Source organism: Serpula lacrymans (genome assembly GCF_000218685.1).
Source record: "Serpula lacrymans var. lacrymans S7.9 unplaced genomic scaffold SERLAscaffold_1, whole genome shotgun sequence".
In the NCBI taxonomy this organism is placed as follows: domain Eukaryota; kingdom Fungi; phylum Basidiomycota; class Agaricomycetes; order Boletales; family Serpulaceae; genus Serpula; species Serpula lacrymans.
The window spans coordinates 5,139,677-5,155,149 of NW_006763290.1; the positions used below are offsets into that span (position 1 = coordinate 5,139,677).

Consider the following 15,473-nt stretch of genomic DNA (forward strand, 5'->3'; position numbering starts at 1 on the left):
GAATCAAAAGAGGTAGCAGCATCAGCAATGAGCTGTGCATGTATAGTATTATAGATCCATGGTTGACTTTATCGGGTTGCTTTTCTTGGCTGCTAACGATATATCGTATTTATAATACATCCGTAGGCCAACTACAAGCTGGCAGGTGAAACAGTTTCCTCCGAATCGATGTTCTTAATCCAAGCCCCGATGGACCCCAAAAAGCCCTCGTGCCGTAGAAATAGTGCGCGTTTCGTACCTTTGCTCCAGAACCGAATAGCATATGAGAGTGTAGTGATGGTGGCAGCGTGTCCTAAAAATGAGCGTTAAAGCCTGACAGTTAGCAGGCTGATAAGTGGCAGTTAACCAACCTCTGATGAAACATCCCCCGAAATATATTCTGTCAAGATGGTATTTCTCCGCATTCATATACCTAGCATCGTATTATCATCCATCAGCATCATCGAACAATGTTTCCTTAAAATGGACTTATGTACTCACGCAATCTGTCCAATGTTGTTTGATATGGCGTACAACAAGCTTCTGCTGATATCCTCCGCTTTGAACTTTCCACGAGTTCCGCCCTTCTTGAAGACCTTTCCGAACGAACTGGCAATCATCGTCGATTTCAGGCCGAGCTTGCTATAGTCTTGACCATAAATATCGCCGACAAGCATATCAACAAATGCATTATCGCCCTTCTCAGATAGGTCCAGCATCTCTACAATCAGAGTAAAAGGGCGTTAATTTGAAGATAAAAAGACAGAACACACCATCGAACGATGTCGCAGGAGTCAACAGGCTCAACAGGCCCCATAATGTACCACCACCTAAACTCGTCCCACTCACACGTTCGAACGTCCCATCTGCGTCCACTCTTATAATCGACACACCTGAACCAATGTTCACAAGAAGGCACGGCAACTGGGGAGACGGCTCCTCTTCGAACGTCACGGCATACTTTGGCGGATCGGGACTTGGACGCTCCAGCACTATACCTGCAGTGCTCCCACTTCCACTTCCGCTCACACCTTTCGTAGAATGTATCAACTCGTCGGAGAAATAGTACGCCTCCTCCGGGATCATGGTGATAAACTTCAGACCCTCGATCAAACACTCCATTTCATCCTCTCTTCTTACTTCCACTCCCAGCGTACCACTGAATAACTCGTAGAACCGGTGTGCTCCTCCGCCTGTCGCCATGATCTTTACCCCGCGACGCATCTCTTCGATCGATACATTGTTAGCACGAGCTGAACGAGCAATCAGCGCTTCGATGAATGACACGCAGGCATCAATATCGTCTGTCTCAAATCTTTCAAAGTTGAGCGAGCCACCCGGGAAGTGTCGTGGTGTAGAGTTTTGGCTCGCTCGCCGGAGGATAGTGGAATGAAGGAGATCGGCGTCTAGCAAGGAAACGTCTGTATTGTCATTGGAGCATTTCCTGGGTTTGGGACTCTTGTCGCCGTTTGAGTATCCATTCCCGTTATATGCATGCGACTCTAGGACGAGAGGGGTCAATGCGCCGTTCTGTCTTGGATGGGAAGAACTGAGCAGAGCAGGAGGTGAGAGGGAGAACGAAGAAGGTGGATGTTCATCCAATGGAGACCCTTGAGCTGGTGTAGAGAGAGAACTTGCAGTGCTGCTGCCTCGAGTTGCTGCTATTGAGGGGGAATTCGGAGGCTCGGGTGATCGAGTAAAATAAACTACCTTTGCTAGTGAACCACCGATCTAAGTGGGATATACCATCAGAACTAAGAATTGCTTACGCCCACAGCACCGCACAGACTTACATCGACGGCGATATGCGACACAGGCTCGATGTAGTTTGGAAGATATATTCCTCGGCTGTCGCGGGTCTACGGTTTGAATGAAATGGATAACAGCATGGAAAACGACAAAGGCTGTCAGGAAATCCAGACATGATAAATGGCTCGAGACCAACCTCGGGCGATTCTTCGGAGAGGATCACGGCACCTCTGGTATCGACATGTATAACACGTGGAGTGGGGAGTGACGGTGCGGCCATGGTGTCTGCTTGCTCTGACACGTATATCCAGTACTTTATATATGTCGTTAGCTTCGCTAGAATATCTCCTGGTAGCTTCTGGACGGCAAAGGGGCAACAATTTAATCAGTAAGCAGGATGAATGACACCACACAGAGAAAAATGACAATTACAAGGTGGTTCGATGCGAGGTTGATGTCGATATTACGATGGTGTTGCACAGACGCTCAGGCGAGGAACGAGTAAAACATGTAAAAATCAGTGCTGAACCTGTGTCTTGCGACGAGACCGGGCGGCAGCATCAGGTCTGCAATTTGGCTAGAACAGATTCGTTCTTAAACCGGTCGCGGCGGGTACTCATGTAATCCTACAACGGGACCTTGCACTCACCATACGTGAGATTCCTCATCGGCTATGGTTTCGAGCCCGTTTCCTACTAACGCCAATACCTGCACATTGCTGTACAAAATCAGGCACTTAGTGTGAAAATATGCATATCCAGTAGATGGGAATAGTAAGCCAGCAACATAAGTGGTAGTCACACTCGGTGTCGTACGATTATTTGGGGGTATGGCATCCGATTACACACACTACCGATTTTACGTCTAACCTCCAACGGCCGCAAGCACCAGGTTGCATGCGTTCTCCTTCTCTGCACGCACCCCCAGTTCTAGTGTCACCCCCGTTCCTTTGGCGAACGTCATCCGACAGCGCACCAATACCTTTCCTCCTCCACCTGTCACAAGACCAGAAAGCTGCATTGTGTGCACAGAGCTTGATGACGGTGTCTCAGTCCCACCGAGCGCTTCCATGTTCAATACCTCAATAATTGAGTCGCAGGCAGCTGAAGGTTGTTGGACACGCATAGTGGGAGTGAGAGCCAGAGTACACAATCGTGAGAGTGAGTGGAGTGTTGGCAGGTAAAGAGGAATGCATTGAAGGGATTAGCACATATTCACAAAACGAAACAATGGGCGTACCTTTAAGGCTGTCCATAGAACCAAGTGAGAATGTCTCCGTAGCAGTAGCACCTGATCGTAGACGATCCCACTCCGCTGAGAAAGTACTGTAGCTGGGAATGATGTAATCTCCACCAGCAGACAACTCCACCTCCTCAAGCTGGTATTCATCTTCATAACCTTCTTCCTCTGGCTCACCAGTCGATGGATCGAGTTCCTTGCTAATGAACTTGAGAATACATTGGAACGAGGCAGTCGTATACTCCTCTGGAGTGTCTCGCGTAAATGAGACATAAACGATGCTGGGTGACGTCGAGGATGCGAGTGAAGGTACAGGAATGATGAAATCCTCTGTCAAGCCGGAATCCGTTTGTGGTTGCATGATCACTGATACCTGTTCAAGGACTGTGTCCGGTAAAGTATTCGATACATTGAACTATCCATAATCAGCAAACCGATAAGCTGAAATATACCGTGTAGTAGCTTACTTGGAATACGACATGTTCCTTGAAAATATGCTTTACACACGTGACCTGGTATTCAGTTTCAGTTTCTGTAAGTTGCACTGGCTTCGTGCTGCTGTTGAGAACAGGTCCATATGAAGCCAATTCAGGAACTTCAGAGAGCTGTTGTAAGTAGGCGGACTGTGTTTCTGCAGCAGTCGGTGGTGGTGGCGACGCGGAAGTCTTCTTAGCGCTAGGAACAGCAATGGTATCGAGTGTACTGGGACCTGTAATCGATTATGTTTGCGTTAGTACTTTATAAAGTTTGTCCGACCGACTCACGAGTTGCGTCTGCAGCAAGTTGAGCCCGACTGATCTTGGGTATTGACGTGGCGTCAAAGGGTGTTTGTATAGCATCGGGGTCGTTCACATAGGCGACCAATTTTGACTCCAGAGCAGCCAAGGAGAATACGGATTCTAAAATTCATGAGTCCATGAAACACAACGAGTATGAAATATACCAACCTTCTTTAATATATGCATCAGCCAAGGTAGCCTCCTTGAGTACCCTCAGGAACATAGCAGCACGATCACGAACTTCATCGTCTACGTCATCGAGGCAACTGGGAAACGTCAACTCAGCAACTGCTAGGAGTAATTTCTACCGAAGTCTTACCGGTTAAGTAGTACACCAATGCTCCTCCGCAAGCCAGCATCTACCGCATTGACACCAAACTTGGCCAAGCTAGAAACCGCAGCTGCCCTGACGGTAGCATTCTCCAGAACTACTCGATTGTAGATGAAGCGGATGTACTTCGTTGGCTGAGGGGCTTTTGGCCCTTCGGCGCCCAGCAAATGAAGGATGCGAACAGACAGCTTGGTAAACTCGCAATCCTCGATGAATTCACACAGGTGTGACAGTGCCTGTTCCTTGCATTCCCCAATAAATTTGATCATGTCAAATATAGCTTCAACAACAGCACGCTTGAAATCGTAACCGCCTTCATCTCGGAGAACACCTGAAAGGAAGGCAAGCATAGATGCATGTTTCAAAGGGAATTTGAGGCATAATGAGCGTATGGCATCCACGATGATAACTTTGAACTCGTCACTGATCTCGGACATGAATCCAGTGATCTGTTTCATGAGACGGTCCACAGATGCCTCATTACCGGTCTAATATAGTGTATTGAGTATTGAAAGTGGACACGATGAACGGCGGAAATACCTTGAGCAACGTAGTAATCGCATAGGTGGCGACGCTTCTGTTTGAATCCGTAATAAGGCTTTCCAGGTCAACGTTGCAAGTAGCGACACTAGCAGGGTGTGATAAAGCAAGAGAAGCCAACGTGCGGGTCGCAGCGAATTTTAAGACAGATTTGGGAGATGAGAGGAACAGCTGCAAGACTAAATGCGCAAATTTGTCAGACAACACGTGTAGTCCTATAGCAAGTAATCCTACCTGCTATTGATTTGGTGAGCTGAGCAGGCCCAACGTTTTTCATCTCGCAAATAGCACGAGCCGCTTCGAAGTTGACCATGTCACTCTTATGCCGTAGCCAGCCTTCCAGTAAATCGACCATTTGCCTTTGAACGCTACAAACGAGAAGAGATGAATATTAGTCTAACAGAACAACGACGACACATACTTCGGATCCTCTTCCATGACCTTGGCGGCATAACGAATGAGCATACATAAAGCCATCGCGTTTTTGAGCGTAGTGCCAGCACCAGACTTGCCTCCTCCGAGTTGCTGGATCATTTTAGTGACGGCCATGCGATCCTGTTGACGAATCAAGTAGAGTAAACCCAAGGCATGGTACTGCGTGATATAGCTGCTGGACGGAATAGGCTGGTACCCGCTATTCGAGTTTCCCGATGAACCAAAGTTAAGGTATGAACCAGAAGACGCGCCGCCAAAAAAAGATCCAGATGTTTTGGCATTGACGGCCTCTTGAACTTCGTTAACCCAGCGTCTGACAACATCCTTGGCTTGAGGGAAGAGATGGTAAGAGGAGACGAGGGCTGCAGATGAGATGGAGGGTGTGCGGTCAACGATAGCAGCCTTGAAGAAACGTTCAACTCCCTGGGCCATAGAGGGCTAAAAAGGATATCTAAGTAAAGCACGATTGCATAAAATGAAAGGCTTACATCTATGATGCGGCATAATGCACGGATGGCATTTGGTCTGTAGATGACCTCAGAGTTGGGTTGCATATCTTTCATTATACTGCTCGTGACCATGATGACATCTTCAGCCGTAGTTGCCAGCTCTTTGATAGCCAGATAGACCATTTGCCGCAGTGCACTCTGTATGCATTGATATTAACAAGGTTAGACATACTGGTATGAAAGTGACATACGTCCTTGTGCTGAAAAAGCTTCGTAGTCCCGAAGAACAGCGTCGTTGCCTCTTGCGTCCCAAACGTCTCACCGACATAGAGCAGATAGACTATGCGCGTGAGTAACGCCCTGCACTTTCTCGGGCTGATTGGGGAGTCATTGAAAACGCGGGCCTCCTGTATTATTGTGGTTTTATTGTTGTAGTATGAGCTCAGACCACTCTCTTCCTCTTTTTTTGAAGCGTATGCCATCGCGAGCGGGTCAGAGGACCAAGAAGAGCGTATGTTAGGTTTCCTTTGGACCGGCTGTGCTCGACGTGGTCAACGGGCAGCACTTGTTTGGTCTTTGTTTGGCACCAGCTTCAATCTCAAAAGTATTAACCCAGGATTCCCTCACTGGCAGTGCACAACTACGAACACAAAAAATAACCTCATCCTTTAATTTAATGTATCTACAACACTGTCTCTCCAAACCTGTATTAATATTTAAACTCGCATCTGGGCTGTATTAGAAAGGAAGACCAAAGGAACGTGAAGAGTTTGAAAAAACAGAAATCATGAGGGGATCGTGTAAAAAAAGTCATTGTGAAATTTGGTTTTTTCTTGTAGATATTGCCTACAATATAGCAAGAAATTAGACTTGGCGACTCGCTCTAGGAGTCCCCTCATAACCTCAACTCTCCTGCGATACCTGGTCGTACCTTGGGTCCTATCATCCAATCCAACCCAAAACGCGGCGCCCTCTTCCATAGCACTCGCCTCCAATAACGGACCTATATGTAAATAGATCCGAAAATGAAAGGGTGAACGGAAGGACAACAAACATGGGTAGAAGGAAGAAAAAGGGTACGTAAAGAACGTTTGTCACGGGATAAGAAAGAGGAAAGAAGAACTATACACGATGGAAGATGGAATGTGATGGTTGAAATGTGACTGGGAGGTTGATAGTGAATCCGACAAAAGTGAAACCATTCAGTACCAAAATACGGGCGCTGAGTGTTGGCAAGCCAGGATGTGTGACAAATAAGGAGGAGTGAGGCAGCCGATCCTACCCTCCACACTCCTGAGAAGTGGAGAGCGAATCAACGTGAAATGAAAAAAAAGCGTCCGTACTATACAGAAGGGGAGGCAATTGTGAGGTTCACAGATGCAGCTGCATTTATGAAGAGGTCGGTAGCGCGGCGAAGCGATCATTCGGAGGTAGATGCAGCCACGCGGGGGAGATTCCAATAGGGGATGTGACAACCAAAGTCGGGCGAAACAGAGAAATCGAATCCATGACATCGTTGTCGCTCGATGAACCTGGCGTGCTACCACCGGATGTTCTCCTATTCTCGTGTCGTCCAAACCGACAAGCACACCTGACAGAACATGCAAATCCTACAACCCAACACCTATGACACCCTAAGCACCGTAACCAGCACCGGCCGAGCTATCTTTCGCAACCATTCTTCCTCCGCAAACCTTGGCCGAAACTCGGGGCGCGCTGCGCACAAACATACACGGAAGCTGACGGACATTTACCACAGATCACCATCCCTGCCACGAGTGCCACGTTGCTGACCAACAGCGCCAGGTGCGGCTGCCTGCTGAGCCTGACGGGTGTGAGAGCGCAGCCTAGATCTGACATTCAGTTTACGAGTGGTAAAACATGATACAAGAGCCGCACTCACATCCTGTCGCTGGCCCTGTGCTCTTCATCTTCCTGGACAATCTTCCTCCTGCCAGCGCTCGCCTTCTGACTCGTACCAGCACTTCCATCATCCTGCGCACCCCTCTGCACGCTCCAGTCGAAGACATAGTCATATTGATAACCCTCTCGAACGAAAAGGTCACGGAATAACTTGCGTAGGTACGAATAGTCAGGCTTGTCATCGAAACGAAGTGCACGAGTGTAGTTCAAGAATATGCCAAACTCGTTGGGAAAACCACGGCATAAAAGATCAGTGGGAGTAGTCATCTTCTTCTCCATGATACGATCATACTTCTGTTTCTTTGTGGCGGCCTTGAGACCCTGCCAAGGAAGAGCACCTCGAAGGAAATACATCAAAACATATGCAAGTGATTCGAGGTCATCACGACGAGCTTGCTCGACACCTAAATGCGTGTTGATGGAAGTGTAACGGGCAGTGCCAGTCAAATTCTTGTTCTCTCTGTAGGGAATGTGGAGATGAGTCTTAGGGTCGCGGAACTTCTTCGCGAGACCAAAATCAATGACGTTGACTTGATTGCCTCGTTTGCCTATGCCCATGAGGAAGTTATCTGGTTTAATGTCACGGTGGATGAAGTTACGGGAGTGAATATATTCCGTGCGAGAAATCTGCATTGCCGATGAGAACAATGAGAATGACATTTAGTAAAGCACTCACCAACTGGTCGGCCAACAGCAATACGGTCTTGAGGCTGAATTTGCGGTTGCAAAAATTGAACAGGTCCTCAAGAGACGGGCCCAATAAATCGAGCACCATTGCGTTGTAATCACATTCTGTCCCGAACCATCGGACAAAAGGAACACCAACGCCACCAGCAAGAGTCTTGTAAACTTTGGATTCGTACTCCAATTGCGGATGCTTGGCCTTGACAGATTCAAGCTTGATGGCGACTTCTTCACCAGAGATGATGTTGATCCCAAGGTAGATGTCGCCTATGATGGAATTAGGTAAAAGTCCGACGACGACGGTAAATGAGGCGCACCAAAAGAGCCTGAACCAATCTTCTTCCCAAGCCTGTATTTACCACCAACCCGCAGATCAAGTCGATGAGAAGTGTTGTCTGCCATTTGAAACTGAGAATAAAGGAAATGAGACTGTCAAGAGCAAAAAGGTCAGTAAAATGGGAGAGAAGAAAGAGAGGAAGAACAAGAAGAGAGGGAGAAGGAAGAAGCTAAAACTGCTTAAAACGCGGATGAAGGGCAGGATAGGGTGTGGATCAGATGTCGTGGCTATTACGAGTTGTGACAACGGTGGCTGACAGAAGACAGGCGGCAAGACGCAGATGCGAGTAATCGCTTGGAGAATGGTTCTACTAGAATTGCGCCTGATGGCTGTTTGTCGTAATAAATAGCGAGAATAAAGGCCACGTTTTGAACTCGAGTTTGAACTAGCCCGGGACAATGAGGAATCCTCGAGGCGGTTCTAGTGGTTCGATTTGGAGGGGGAAAACTGGGAAAAAGAGGGGGGAAAGAGAGGATACTGACCGATTGAAAGAATACGAGAGTGAAATAAACGAGGAGAACGGGAAACGCAGGGAAGAGGGTGCGAGGAGGAGATCAAGGGAGAAAGAAAGAAGAGAGGAGGAGCTTTGGGAGAACAAGAGGGACAGGGCGTGGGAACGGGAACACTGCCAGGAGGAAGGCGGAGGTTGAAATCTGTACGTGTATATCGATGGAAAAGAGGAAAGTACGACAAGAAGTGATAGAAAGACAGAAATTGACGAAACAAGGGTCCTTTTGTAGCAGTTCATTCAATCAGCATCTTTGATCCTGATATGGCGGTGGCTTCTGCGTTTTCTTCGCTTCCATTCAGTTCGCTATTCTCAGCTGCAAACCATGGCATGACCTCCAGCTATCACCAGGTCTCCTTTTGACATCTTGCGGCAATGCTGGCTGTTATATTAACGCATCAAGTTCCGTTTGTATCACTAGTTCCTACCTCGGCCCAGGTGTTCGGTGGAGAAACATCGCCACGTCGTCAGAGGCGTCTATTTCGACATCACTCCTGAGGTGGCCGTACACGTAGCCCACACCCAGGATGCTGCGCTCCACAGCACACTGTCATTAGGTTAATCCAACTGAGACTTGGGGGCTCTTCCGTATATGCAGCCTAATCATATACGGACCGACAGTGGGCCAATAGCAAAAATCTCCACAATGACATTAATGTGAATCTCCACTTGCTGCAAATGTTATACTCGGCCTGGTATCCTCCCAATCAGCTCAAGGTCCGGCCTCTTTTGACTTATCAAGGTCGCCGATGTTCCTCCCAGAGTGTTCCGATCTATCAGGAACACCCATCATCGCTGACCGGAGACCACGCTCCGCCACTCCAGAGCCCCGTCTCGTGTCTAGGCCTTATTAACCCGGGTACAGTTGAGTTGTGCTTGCTCTCTTTCACTCCTTGGTCGGATGCACTGTGGTTACAAACTTATATTATGTCAAGTCACTATTGGTAGTACTGCTCCTTATAGTGTCTACTGAACGTTGCACAAAGTGCGACATGCGCTGTAAATCATGCAATCATGATGATCAGACGATGCACATGCGATCACACGGAATTTCTCCTGGCGCTTCTTCCCTTCTTGGTTGCCTTTGTCGCGCCCGTACCCTGCCCCCCAATATGTCCCCGAGGCAGCTTGCCTTCATCTTCCCATCGACTCAACAGTTCCATTGCAGCATGGTAGCCTTTCTTCTCGATCTCTTCAAATTTGCTGAATTGAAGCGTACCGTACTGCGGCGTGGCAAGTGATGGTAAGGCATGTGAAATGTTAGGTCATGATGGTGATTAGGTGGCGAGAATGAGGCCCACCTCCTGTACCGGCATTTGCATGTATAGACACCCTCCTGCGATTTTGGCATCTTCCAGTGTACGAACGCTGGACACACTGTTATGATATCGCCATCAGATCAGCAGGACGACTGCAAAACGCGCGTTAAAAAAGTAAACGAGGCACCACTTACTATGCTAATCTACTCTGAATCTCAGTGATAGCCGGCACTAGTCTTGCACTTGAGAAAGGATTCCATCTATTGACTAGAAGCCACCACCCTGAGACCGAGTCTCCAAAATTGCGCGGGGAATTGTCGTCCACCTACCATATTAATTGGAAACATAAGAAGTAACAAGATAACCAGGACTTACAGATCCGACATCCGAGGCGAAAACGGCGCTGGCGCCCATTGCGAACATAGCGGCTACCTGGTACAATTCATGCCATCATTAGAGGGCTATTATTATACAGCCGCATGGTCTTTCATACCGGGAGATTATCAACTAGTGAACGTGGTTAACATATCGTTCCAGTAAGAGTTGCCTAAACTTACTATATCCGCCATCAACAAGCATATTGCCGTTATCGCACAGTGGGGGGAGAAGGCCAACCAATGTCATAGACGCCCCTATTGCATGGCAGTCACGTCAACAAGTACCTGCCACATGCAGGTTATATAACTCACGTATGAATCTCCATGCATAACCCGTTTCGTGGATTTCCATGCGTGATGTATTGATGTTAGTTGTATTGCAAAAGTAGGGTAGCCACATATCCTCGATATGAAGATCGTAAAATGCCTGGAACACGATATTTTAGCTGGATGCCTTTTCTTCCTCGTGAAGACTTACTTTGTAAATCGTACGATTAAATTCGTGACCCTGGATAAAATCAAAATGAGATCACATAAATCAGTGTCGAATTTACTCACAGTGGTGTAAGCAACCAGGGGATAAGTGACGTCGGATAACATCCTCCAGATGTTACCCATGCGTCCACTGAATTGCTTAGCACGACTGGCACTAAGAATGATATCTCCCTCGCGCGCATATAAGCCTCCAATGAACGCCCCAATACTGGTGCCAGCGATATAATCAATCGGCACACTGTGTTCTTCTAATGCACGAAGAACACCCTGGAATATTGCCATACGTTAAGACCTTCAACGTCATGTATCACACTATGCGTACCAGGTGTGATAAACCACGAGCGCCTCCTCCTCCGAGAACAACACCAATTGATTTCCCGCACAACCTTCTTGCCAATCTAGCGAAGTCGTTGACGTGGACTGGTCGCTGTGGGCGTGCATGCCTTGGTCCCCCACGATACTTCTGAATTCCACTCTGTACCTTGTCTTTCAGGTTCTTGAAGGCAGTCACGGCACCTGGATCTTGAATAGGGATGACTTTAGGCATGGGTAACACCAGGCCCTACAGGAAGCTCAATCAGTGTGACAATATCCACTTGACATGATGAATTCATACCGGAAGTTCAACGTGTATGTGTTGATGCACCCAAGGTCGATTCTAGCCGAAGTTAGATACGTGATGGAAATATGTCGGGAACCTGCTTTACCTTTAACCACTCCCTGGTTGACCCTGGTGCTACTGAACGGTCGGGGTGCAAAAGCACGAGCTCCTTGCGAGCAGTTGTTTTCATAGAAAGGAGAAGACGCTCGTATTCACCGAGGCCTGGGTCATCACCCATACCAACTACCATGACAAAATCAGCCTAAGGCCGCTTAGCTTACACAAGGATATGAATTAGACGTTATTACTTACCTGTCGGATACAAGTCTGAGTCCACGGACTATTGACTGGCGAGTCAGCAACGTACAACACCGTACGATACCTCTGTTCTTGGTCAGCCAGCCACGCGGCAGCTTTGAGTTTTCCCATCCTCGAGAATGCATGGCGGCCCAGGTGACCCGACACAGATGCCTGGTTCAAAAAGCTGGTCTTCGCGCCAATACCTTCCAACGCAGCTTTGAGCTTACGAGCAAAGGCATCTATGGGAACCTGCCTGGATACAGGAAGCACAGCTACAGTTTTGAGGTTGGTATTGTTCCGCCCAAGCTCTGAAGCTGTGTTCCTTGATGGTACATTAGAGTTGGCATCGACTTCATCTCTAACTCGCGAAGCGATCATCCGCAATAACCTGTAATATAACAAGTATGACATGGTCAACACACATACTAGGATGCTATACATTCATGAATCACGTACTGAGCAGTGGTTTGAGGATTCCTATGCATGGTCATATGTTAACGTAATTCCTCGGCGATCATGATAGCTGTGCATACCTGGATGAAATGGCATTGAAGAGGGTCTGGGGCATGCGAATAAGTTCCGAGTCACGAATAGCATGAACAGTCGTCCGGCGAGGCGAGCTAGTAATAACATCCAATTCCCCGACAGTATCACCTTGTCCATACTCTCCAGTAATTATGGTTTTGCCTTCTGTCTCGGAAATTGCGCGAAGTCGCCCATTGATCACTATATAGAAACTATCGCTGATGTCCTCCGGGCGCCAGAGGACTTGACCTGCAGTGACCTGCATCCAGTCTAACGATGCATCAATCTGCAAAACTATAAGGAATTGTTGAGTACATCTCAGTAAGGCGAACACTTGATAACGACAAACCCAGTGGGGACAGCAGCGATATGAGACGCTTCGCCAAAGTAAGAAGCACGATCGGCCGCTTTTCGAGCAAACGTTCCAGGGCATTGGCAGGAAGGAACCCTACGTATGTATCTGTTTTAGCGCTGATGTCCACATAGGAGGCTGTACTGGTGAGAGAAGCTAAAAGTCCTTCCTTCAGTCGTGCGTTACATACTATCCAGACAAAATCATACCTAGATAGCCTGCAATCCCCCCAGGTTTGACTGTAAACAGCAGTTTTCCTTCTACATGTTTATCCGCTTCAGGCTTGTGATCGACAGTGAATACCGAATCTGTATCGGAACCCATAGACTTTCCATTGGTTTTGGTATCATCCAGAGGTAAAAATATATCAAGAAACCCTTCGATGACATAGAATAAACCTATAAAACCATGATTAGATTCTGAAGGCGAACAAAACCAAGCTATGCTGACCTGTGTTTCTTTCACCAGCCTTCGCCAAGGTAGACCCCGCGGCAAAAAACAGAATTTCTACCTCATTGTCCAGCCCACTCATATATCCACCTACATGAGTAGATGAGCCTCCTGTCAAGCTAGAAGCACCATCATCTGCTGTATCCAGTAAAGACAAAGAACCAAAAGAAGAATTAAACAATCCCGATTGCACAGATTGGGATCCCCCAGTATCAAAGGCAGGGAGCGCAGGAGAAACCTCGATGGACTCGCCTCCGCTCATTGGAGGTTGTAGTAAACCAATAGACTTGGCGATACAAGACATAACTTCTTCTCGAAGGTCAAAGTCATCTCCAGACAAGCGAGAGTCAAGAAACTTGTTTACCGGCGCGGAAATTCGAGGGGTGTTCAGAACACTAAACGACCTGGTAAGAGGTTTGTATGCTTCTGAACTACCAGCTGTGGTATGCAAATCCCCTGCTTGGACTTGATGGCGGGATATAGGGGTACGCATAGTGGCACTGCGCAACGGAGTCGGTAATGAAGTAGACAGAGTTGCCGGTAAGGGACTTTCTGAAAGGTTTTCCTTTGACGAAACATTCGCAGTCGCTACATTGATTTTTGGTGATGCCAAAGGTGGCGAAGTGTAAGTGAAATAATCACCTTCGGAGTCTGTATCGTGAACAGTCACCTCGTCAAAACGCTGTCGCAGATACTGTAGCCCCCCGCCTTCATAAAATGATGCAGGAAGCGGATGACATGCGATTTCATTGATGGCTTTTTCCGCACGAAGTACTTCTGTTGTCAGGCCAAGATATTTATGAGCAGCGTTGAACGTAACACGTGAAAAGCGTGTCAAAATCACTAATTATTCGCACGTCAGTCGGACCACTCTGAACGCAGAATGTCGAAATCACCTGCCTTGAACAATGTGTCCAGTGGCTTTTGGGAACTTTTTAGTCACTCTACGGAATGCCTCGGCCGGGATAACAGCTAAAGTACTATCCTCTGTAGCACGGGCTACAATACCATGATGAACCTGAGAAGGGGGTGTAGAGTCCGAACGAGCAAAAGATGGAGTATATGATGTTGGTGTTTCCGAGGGGTCGTCGAACCGAGGCGAAAGAGCTCCACTAGGTGGTGATGTTGCTTCTAGCGGATGAGCAGTAGACCCAGATGATGAAACGGAAGCACGGCGACTACGTGACCTTGGTGAGGTATGGTCCAGGTCAAATCGAGAAACATCAGAATTTGCTCGTGATGTGCGTGTCCTGACAGGCATAGTAATGTGGTTAGCAGGCTTATCAGTTGGCCCATGCCCCTCATCCTTCCAGCTGATCTTGACATCCTCGGTGAAAAGACTGAGAATGCTGAATAGACTAGACAGTGTCCCACCACTCCCAACTTCGTTAATTAATTGGTATCCATTCATGTCTTCCTCATCCCACGAGCCCTTTTGACCCAGGCTAGAGTTCCCCGTTCGAGCATATACTTGAACTGTACCATCGATAACACAATAGAAACTACGATCTTGATCAAGCGATATACTATCTCCGGCTATTAATCGCCTTGTTTGTAGATGCCTAGCAAGTTCGTGGAAGACCTGCGCAGGACAATGATCAGTAATGCACTGTATACAGCCCATATAACCACATACCGGCTTCTCTAGGAAACCAAAAACCCTAACTGCTTGCAAGAAGTCGTCCAGATAGTTATGGAATGCGGGAGGTGGATCTGTGGTATTTACATCAGGGTGAAGTTCGTTGACATCAGGTTTGACCAATGGCGGTTCTTTAAGTTGTGAATATGTGTTCAGATATCGAAATCGAATCCAATAATTAAGCGCAACAGCAGAAAGTAGGAACATGATGGCAAAAGACCAAAAGTTAAGCTAATAATTTTCGATATTAGCTCCAGGATAGGACGAAGATGGAGTAACCTACCGTCAAAGTCATGGAGTACGAAAGTACAAAGTATATAAACCGAGGGACCGTTATGGTTGCAAAAGCAATGAGGGCCTTTACCCAAGAGAGTAACCAGACTATCAGTTTACTCTATCGTCAGCGTGTACCTTGTGTGATTCGAAAGAAACATACGCAACACCCAAAAGCACGCCGAGACCAATGATACCAACGGGTGTCTGTCATCGTATTCTGGACCATTCGATGTTGCTTCCATTGTG

General features: G+C 47.5%; 4 protein-coding genes across 4 annotated transcripts; all 4 read right to left on the reverse strand.

Annotated features, from left to right (window-relative positions):
- Positions 1 to 131: 131 nt before the first annotated feature.
- SERLADRAFT_404985 (uncharacterized protein) lies at positions 132 to 2,008 on the reverse strand (the record flags this gene model as incomplete). The annotated part of the gene is made up of 6 exons (XM_007312890.1): positions 132 to 292; positions 351 to 412; positions 481 to 700; positions 753 to 1,710; positions 1,773 to 1,838; positions 1,925 to 2,008. The coding sequence occupies 6 exons, from the start codon at positions 2,006 to 2,008 to the stop codon at positions 132 to 134; spliced, it is 1,551 nt and encodes a 516-aa protein (XP_007312952.1).
- A 456-nt stretch (positions 2,009 to 2,464) lies between these two features.
- On the reverse strand, positions 2,465 to 6,072 carry SERLADRAFT_353728 (uncharacterized protein; the record flags this gene model as incomplete). Its single annotated transcript, XM_007312891.1, has 11 exons — positions 2,465 to 2,831; positions 2,968 to 3,382; positions 3,435 to 3,676; positions 3,732 to 3,866; positions 3,915 to 4,012; positions 4,066 to 4,565; positions 4,618 to 4,796; positions 4,852 to 4,985; positions 5,039 to 5,490; positions 5,541 to 5,699; positions 5,753 to 6,072. 11 exons carry the CDS (start codon positions 5,981 to 5,983, stop codon positions 2,593 to 2,595), a joined length of 2,784 nt encoding a protein of 927 aa, XP_007312953.1.
- Positions 6,073 to 6,145: 73 nt separating this feature from the next.
- Positions 6,146 to 8,510, reverse strand: SERLADRAFT_359167 (uncharacterized protein; the record flags this gene model as incomplete). Its single annotated transcript, XM_007312892.1, has 4 exons — positions 6,146 to 7,348; positions 7,405 to 8,051; positions 8,101 to 8,375; positions 8,426 to 8,510. The coding sequence occupies 4 exons, from the start codon at positions 8,508 to 8,510 to the stop codon at positions 7,252 to 7,254; spliced, it is 1,104 nt and encodes a 367-aa protein (XP_007312954.1).
- Positions 8,511 to 9,862: 1,352 nt separating this feature from the next.
- Positions 9,863 to 15,469, reverse strand: SERLADRAFT_444641 (uncharacterized protein; the record flags this gene model as incomplete). The annotated part of the gene is made up of 22 exons (XM_007312893.1): positions 9,863 to 10,176; positions 10,255 to 10,330; positions 10,407 to 10,537; positions 10,588 to 10,644; positions 10,706 to 10,719; positions 10,770 to 10,844; positions 10,902 to 11,016; positions 11,068 to 11,097; positions 11,148 to 11,351; positions 11,407 to 11,646; positions 11,701 to 11,742; positions 11,792 to 11,947; positions 11,998 to 12,373; positions 12,442 to 12,462; positions 12,519 to 12,804; positions 12,860 to 13,018; positions 13,072 to 13,260; positions 13,313 to 14,155; positions 14,213 to 14,894; positions 14,949 to 15,182; positions 15,235 to 15,332; positions 15,388 to 15,469. The coding sequence occupies 22 exons, from the start codon at positions 15,467 to 15,469 to the stop codon at positions 9,994 to 9,996; spliced, it is 4,293 nt and encodes a 1,430-aa protein (XP_007312955.1).
- Between the last annotated feature and the right edge of the window lie 4 nt (positions 15,470 to 15,473).